This window comes from Lepidothrix coronata, unplaced genomic scaffold (genome assembly GCF_001604755.1).
Source record: "Lepidothrix coronata isolate B3197 unplaced genomic scaffold, Lepidothrix_coronata-1.0 Scaffold33, whole genome shotgun sequence".
Classification (NCBI taxonomy): Eukaryota; Metazoa; Chordata; class Aves; order Passeriformes; family Pipridae; genus Lepidothrix; species Lepidothrix coronata.
The window spans coordinates 729748-737698 of record NW_016690213.1 but is presented as its reverse complement, the minus strand read 5'-3'; the positions used below and the strand labels follow the sequence as shown (position 1 = coordinate 737698).

Sequence of the window (7951 nt, the reverse complement as noted above, 5' to 3'; positions counted from 1 at the left end):
TCAGCCCCTGCCAAGTGTAAATCCCCACGGCAGAACACCTGGAATCTGCGCTGCCGCCGGGCCGTGCCTGCCACGACTGGGCCGTGACACCTCGGCCTCATCCGTGCGGTGCGGACTGTCAGCCTCGGGGAAAGGCGGTCACGTCCACGCTGCCTGTCAGGAACCGGGGGTACCCAACACCGCGCCCCAGCTCATCCCTTCCCGTCCGGGCGGGGCTCCCCGGGCCGGGCCCCCGGCACCGCCCGGGCGGGGCGGGGCGTTCCCGGGCGCCGCTTCCGCCTGGGCCGGGCCCGGCGGGGGCAGCGGCGGGAGGAGGATGCTGAGCCCGCGGGAGCGCGGCGGGGACCTGGCCCGCTTCTACACGGTGACCGAGCCGCGGCGGCACCCCCGCGGGCACACCGTCTACAAGGTCACGGCGCGGGTGAGTCAGCGGCCGCTGCCCGGCCCCTCGCCCTGCCCCTCGCCCCCGCCGGTCCCCGGCCTGCCCGGTGCTCGGTCTTTTAAAGCCGCCGCTGTGTGCGGAATAGCGCCCGTGGGGAATCCTGACGCGCCTGGTCGCGACGTGGAAGCCGCTGTCAGGGACGCGGGTGGGAGGGAGGGAGGGAAGGTGGGACACGGCAGCCCCTCCCGAGCCGAGCCTCTGTCGCCTCCTGCAAACTTGTAGCTTCAAACGTAGCGTTGTAATGGCCTCAAACGCGCTTTGCAATTGACTCTCAGTTTCCTTGCTGTCTGGTGCAGGGCGTGCGAGACTAGCTTAAAACCAACCAGCTCCTTCTTTTCCGCCCCCCTTCTTCTGCCCCAGATCCCTTGGATGGCTTGCAGTGGAATTGCCCAGCCTTCCTGCCGGCCCCGCGGCGCACTCGGCTCGGGAGCAGAGCCCGTGGGCTCAGCACGCCAACGCTGGCAGCGCGGAGCTGCTTGGGCTGGATGTTTAGGCGGTGTGCGCCTGGGAGGGTCCACCCCCCTTTGGGCAGGAGGGGTCTGGGTAAATCAGAGAGGCCTAGCAGGGAAGAAGGAAAGCTGTTGCAGATAACTGGCTATTGGGAGAGCTGGTGTGGTAGCTTTGCTGAAAGCTCCGTCTCTTCCCCTAGGGAAATTCCTTGCTTTCTTTTCTCCTCCACTTTCCTATTTAAGCCAAAAAGAGGAAGGAGACTAAGTAAATATATGGAAGTAGGCGCAAGAGGAGTGGGAGTTCAGCTCACGGGTATGGTGGGATATACTGAGAGCATCAGAAAGCATCACAGAGTTTATTTAAATGGCCTCTGATCTTGTAGTTACTGCAGCTATAGACATCCTCCTTGTAAGAGCAATATATGCTTATATGCATCCTTCCCTTAATTCAAAGTATACAGCATTCTATATGTGTATATATATTCTAGTGCTCAGGTTGTTAGACTGTGATAAGTGTGTATAAATTGTGAAATTAAAAATATTTTAAATTTTTTTTTTCTGGTCAAATATATATATTTGTATCCACCAAACATGAATATGTGACATGTTTAAACCATTCTTTTTGGTCCAATAAAACTTAGTATTTGTTAAGAGAAAAAAAAAAAAAGAGTTGTTTTCCCCTATGATGTTTTAATTTAAAAAGCCTTTCTTGAGATAGAGGCAAGGAGGAAAACAGTGCCATCACATCTTTATATAGTAGCTCACGATGGGCTAAATCTGTATGTGTATTAGGGACTAATAGTAATGAGCCAAGACTTCTGCTATTTTACTCTGATGACTTTGTTCTTATTGACTAAAGCCAGTTAAAATTCTCAGTGATATTTTGGTTTCTGTGAAATTGTTAAAAAACAAGTTGTGCCTAACTAGTTAGGAGTGTCATTCTCTCTCTCATTGTCCCATAAGTTGTGGATACGCTGGTGCTTTTCCAAGTGAGGCAGTGCAGAATCAGGTGGTGCACTGACTGCGTGTGATTTAGTACAGAGCAAGGCACTGATTGGTCTGTGAGCTGTCCAAATTAAACTGAGCTGACCAGAGATCATTAGTTCTTTACGGTATTTTGATAGCTAAAATCCTCAAAGTGAAAAATTATTTTGCTTTTATGCAGCAAAAGATGGTTTGGATTCACAAATTTAGAAGTATAAATAACTTTTGTTTCAGTAGGGCACTATCTGGTAATCTGTTATGTATTACTTCAAGTGAGGATTTGGGGAGTTAGATGCAGAATAAAATGATTTAAAAATAATTAAATGTACATACCAGGTACCCTCTCTTTTTCTTTCCTCCTATTCCTCCCTCCTGTTCATGCAGTGATCTGGCTCCATGCTTGATATCACAGCACTCCAGCTGCATTTGCTTATCTGATGCTCAGCAACTTTTGGGGACCACCAGGAAAAAAGTGAGGTGGATCTTCCAGTTGTATTGAAGATCATTCTAACTGAGATCTAGGGTAGTCAGTACATGTTAGTGGAGATTTGTAGTTACTTAGTGTGGTATATGAGTGAATCTTTTGTGAAATGAAGTTACAGGAATTTTGTGTTTCAATGCAATGATAGATAAATAATCATGGATGAGAAAGCACTTGTTTAGCATGTCCCTAAACACCTGACCCACAGCACAACTACCCATGCAGTCTCTTCTGAGTGCTGAGGAGGTCTGTCCTTATTGCAGCTTGTTCTTGAAGGTTTTGTTTGTTTAGCAGAGAATATATATTTTATTTACTTGTAAACTGTGAAATAATTGGAAATGCAGACAAGATTAAATGAATATTGGCTTTTTAATATCCATTTTCAAAGGCTAAGGAAGAGAAAGAGATATTAGCAGGTTGTGATAGGAGGAGTATTCTTTGATGATATCTGAAAATATAGGCCACTAATAAAAGTTCAGCTGATTTGGAAGATTACAATTATTAAAGATAATTAAAATTCTAATGAGTTATGTTGGATATCTGCAGGTCAGACAAGGAATGGTATAATCTGAAATACTTTGCTCGATGGTTAGTATTCTTGTAGGATCTCTGTTTTTCAGAGCCTAATGCAGTAATTGTGCATTGCTTAGCTCATTGGTGGGTATCCTAGTGATATTTTTAAAAATAGGTTAAAGTTGCTTGCATTAAGGATTTGTGGAAGGAGCTGACTGCATTGATCTGCGTGGAAGGATTAAAAAAGTACATGGAAAATTTGGGGGATTGGGTTGTCTTTGCCAAGTCTCTAGGTTGATTATAGGTTGGATGGAAGGGGCAGACCTCTTCTGAGATGATTGACCTTCAGGAAAGGATGTGAAGAACAAAGTAGGACAACACATAAATTATTGCATACTGACTTAAAGTTGGCATGGCTGGTAGATATAGAAGGCAATGTAACATTAGAGCAAGTGTGAAACAGGGCCTCTGGGTTTTGTTCCAGATTCTTACTAACTGGCTGGGTAATTACTCATCTCTCTGGGTTTCCTTCTGCCCATCTGGTAACTTACCTTGCTGCCAAAACTGTTGCAAGGCTTTAACTAAAGGTGAACTGCAAAGCAAAGCAGTTGGTGTCTGCCCTTTGGTGTTCTTCTGTGATGTGTAGCCATGCCTGTGATATTTTCATCCCCCAGCTCTACAGGCTCCTTATATCAAGTACGCCAGCTATTAGAAAAGAAGGTTAGAAATATTTCACCAATTATACTTATAAACTGCCTGGTAGTCAATGAAAGAGCAACAGCCACCAAGGTTAAAATTTGGTAAAGTTGCCAAATGTTAGATTACTCAAGAGTGAGGAAAAGTTGAGAAAGGTTTTATCAAAAGATAGACTACGCTGGAAGAAGAGGACTTTGATATGCTGAGGTGAGAGAAAGAACTTAGACTTGTGAAGGAAAATGTTTCAGGTCTTTTGGAGGATAGCTAGAAAAGGTAACACTTCTCTTTTCTGTTTTGTGTCCTCCACAATGTGTGAAAGATGACAGTGGCTGGGTTGTGTAGTAAACTGATGGTATGAAATCTGGGAGGCTTTGGCAAGGATTCTTGAAAAATGGAAGGTAGGAAGAGAGCTAATTTGTGGGGAATATAAGGGTATGTTACTGTCACGTATCAAGAGGAAAGTGTAGATTCAGTGACTTCCATCTCAGAGCAACAGCTGCCTGGTGCTTGTGGTACAGTGGGATGGAGTGTGAGTCTCTGGGGTGCAAGTAGTGTGGACTCCTTGTGCTTGCTTACACGCATCACCTGTTCACAGCATCAATTATTCTGGGGTGTGCCACTGTGAAGATAGTCCCAGCTGGATTGAGAATGCCCTATTTTGCTTTAGCTAACAATAGACTAATTATTTTGTTAAACAGCTTTGGCTCTTATAATGAAGGATATACTGACATGCACAAGATAATTGCAGTTATGAATTAAAGATGTCTCTATTTGGTTTGTATGTTTGTGTGGATTTGCTCTTACTGCTGTTTATAAGACCAGTTGAAAACTTGGATTACAAAGGCTTTTGCAATCAATATTTATTTAAAGAAAAAAAACCAACCCTGACAAAATAGAGGCATCTTTATGGTGTGCAGCCAAGCCTCGCTTTTACTGCAATCTTCCCCTGGACAAAGTCGTTTATAATTAATTAGGCAAAGAGTATTTAAGGAGAAACAAATACGCAAGGGTAGAGTCAGATGGCTCTGTCTGCGCACTGATGGTTGTAAGTAAAGTGGAAATACTGTCTTATTAAATGAAAAACCTCACATTTAGAGTGAGGTGGTGTGCAGCTTATGTAGCTTTATAAAAGCCTTATAGCCTGAACGAGCTCTGCTTATTGGGAGTAATGTGGCCCTACTAAGAATTAATAGGAAGAGGCTGGAGAGACGACTGAGGATGTGCTCTACCTGGCTTTGTTTCGAGAGATGCCTTTTGTGCCATTTTGCCTAGAATGTACATCTTGCTTTGTGATCACGACTGACTCTGCTGCTAAAATATCTCACCATGTTGTATTTGGGTATTAGACTTCTCTAAAACTACCTGAAAACTTTTCTGAATGTGCAGGAACATGCAGCTGTTTGCCTTTTTCCAGATTTTTCTCTTCAGCAACAAATCATTATATGTTACTCTTTAACTTTCAAACCGAAAATCCAAGTGCTTATTTTTTTTGTTTGTTTTGCTTTTCAGATTGTTTCAAGAAAAAATCCAGAGGATGTCCAGGAGGTAACAGTTTAAACTTGTGCAAATGTCTTTATGTATCACACTATGCCTTTTGAAACATCTTTGATGTAATTTAGCAGTTTCTGTGTGTTTTGTCATTGTAATTGAGGGAACAGTTTTCGTATGTTTTCCATTTGTCTTCAGCTCTCATAGTTGAAAACAGTAGCTGCTGTAACATGTTGCATTTTATCCCTCAGTGATGAATCGTGACTTGAAACAAAGTCTTAGGGAGTAAAGTGTCTTTTGATGACAAAACTGCTTTGATAACTTTGCAAGCTCTTTTCTCGGGGCTGGAATTGGCAAATTGATGGTTACTTAACTCCTACTGGTAAAATTAGAGATCAGTCCACAATTCAAGTCTTAGGTCTCAGCTGTAGGTACTTTTTTCCTCTTTAACCACTTCACTGAAAAGCCTACACCATTACTGTGTGAAGAGTGAAAACGGAGGAGCATAGGAGTAGTTGAGAGAAATTAGACTGCAAGTCCTACATTATGCCTATATCTCTGAGTCTCCTTTAGTATTTTTCCACTGATATGCTTTGATAAAACTTTAAAATTGCTTACACTTTGCCTCTTCTGAAAAGTCTATGAATAAGGATCTGTGGTATTCTTATGCCTCTTAAATGCCTCAAAAGTCTGTCACAGAAGCCATTTATTGATACAAAAAAGTACATTGTGTGTGTGGGTTGTGGTGATTTTTTTTTTTTTTTAGATTAAGAAACTTTTTTCCCCCCCTCTTGATTTTTTTTTCTGGAGTAATGACTTGACGTGGATACTATTACACTATGTACATGCAAAATCTTCCTTCAAAAGCACAACTTCATGGCTTTTCAGACATTGTGTAACTTATGCATGTGTTTGATTTGTGGTGCAGTCTCTTACTACAGTTGAGGAGAACCTGCATAGATGATGAAAGAAGAGCTCATAAATGAATTCATTGCGTCTCTCTGTGTGGTCAAACATGAGTTATTGATTAGTGGCTTGGCAGAGGTGAGAATTGGCTAATAGACCTAACATGCCTTTATTGCATCCTTTTTTGAAATCTCAAGAATCAGACAAGCATGAGCATTCCTGCTTTTTGGAATTTTTTTAGTGTCTAGAAGATTAAAATAACCTATCAGAATCAGAGATGATCATGGATCTAGTTTTAGAGCTTCATTACTGTAGTTTGTAGCTTGATGTTCACCTTTTCTAGGAAGACTCCTGAATTGAACCTACCCATGAGCACATTCTGCCATTACCTAAATCTTCATTTGTGAGGAAAAACACTTTATAGCAGCTGTTGATGAGCCCATTCATCAGAAAAATATATTGTAAGTGTCTTTCAGCTAGAGTATTGCATGAATGTATGTTAAGGAGTTTTGACACAGTAGCAAAACCATATCTTTTAGTTATTGCTTTGATCTGTGGCTGTAGGTGAGCCACGCAGAGTCCCACATTAGACAATAAGAGGACATAAATATGCTATGAACCTGTTGATGGTTGTCCTTTTCCACCCTTCACTGTACCAAATTAATGATTCTGCTTGTGGCAGCATGTGGGGTGATTCTGTTATAAGCAAGCATCTGAAAATAATGAGTTATTAAAAGGAATATCCTAGATGGTAGTTGCCATAAGGGTGAATTGTAGTCAGAAAACTCCATAAATTGGGAGCTTTTCTGTTATAGGGGCCTCTTATGATAAAAATAGAATTGTGGGCAGCCTTCAAAAGAAAAAGAATATGCCCCTAACCTACATAACCTGCACTGGAAATAAATTTACCTCAGTTTTCCAGGATTAGAAATTTAATAGATAATTTTGTGCACACAACCACTCCATTGCTTTAGGATCTATCTCATGCAACCCCCTTCTCACACCCAGATAGGACCACATAGCTGTGCCTGCCTCCTCATTCAGAAGTCTCTGTCACTGCTGTGATGTTAATACATACATTACATATGTACAGCTGCACATAAGTCTGTGTGCTGTGACCTCAGCTCTACTTGCCAGTTTTCCATCACATCTTTTAGCTGCCCTTTGGGACACAAGCCTTTACTACAGCATCTCTCCCACTGCAGCCAATTACAGTTCAATAGAATCCCTGCTGTTGTTGTTGGGACAGGAAGGATGATAACCTTGTAAGGGCTTCCTTCTCAAAAGGATGAAAGAAATTAATGTGGAGTTTTGTGTGAGGAGTTATTAGATACAGAAAGGCTGGCATACTGAAGTTTAATTGCCTTGTTTCTGGGGACTGATGGTGGCAACATGGCATGTAAGGCGTTTGCAGCTAGGGTAGTCTTGTGGGTTTTTTCCCCTTTTTAATCAGGGAGGAGAAAGGCTTGTTCATTGTGGAACAGACGAGTTGCATGAGTTAATAGAGATCCACTGGCTCTAGCCATGACAAGCACCTTATTGCGTTACAAGTGTAACATATGTTTTATGATATACTTGCTGTGCTTCGTTGGACCTCGAAGTACAATGTGTCCTTCCTCAAAATCTGTTTTCTAATGTGTGTGTTAGAGTGGGAACTGCTAACTTTGCTGAGCCACATGTGTGCAGAGGCATGTTTTCCATGAGCTTGTGAAAGGTTTTAGGATGACCTTGACTGCTTTTTGCTCTGCAAGTTACTTATGGATATTTATTTTTTTCCTCTTGACTCTTGGGTGACCACTTGCAGCAGGAAAAATGATGCTTTTTTAGTAGAGCAGAATCTCATGCTTTTATTTTCTGGCAGCTTTTCACATTGTCCCCAAATATTGACAATACAGTTACTTAATGTTTAAAGAATTCACCGTCTTAAGCAATTTTACTTGCTATACATACACTGCTCAAGAAGTGCTAATCATCCACTTTCTAGATATTGGA

At 42.2% G+C, this 7951-nt stretch overlaps 1 protein-coding gene across 5 annotated transcripts in view; it reads left to right on the top strand.

Moving 5' to 3' along the window:
* Positions 1 to 293: 293 nt before the first annotated feature.
* The window catches only part of RPS6KC1 (ribosomal protein S6 kinase C1), an 88253-nt gene continuing 80595 nt past the window's right edge, over positions 294 to 7951 (top strand). For 4 of the 5 annotated variants that reach the window (XM_017811735.1, XM_017811734.1, XM_017811730.1 and 1 more), the window contains exons 1-2: positions 294 to 421; positions 5075 to 5110. In XM_017811735.1, the coding sequence (XP_017667224.1) occupies positions 317 to 421; positions 5075 to 5110 (141 nt within the window). In that variant the 5' untranslated portion in view covers positions 294 to 316. Of the gene's footprint in view, positions 422 to 5074; positions 5111 to 5998; positions 6098 to 7951 lie in introns of those variants that run through there. The other variant, XM_017811731.1, reaches the window with a different exon arrangement.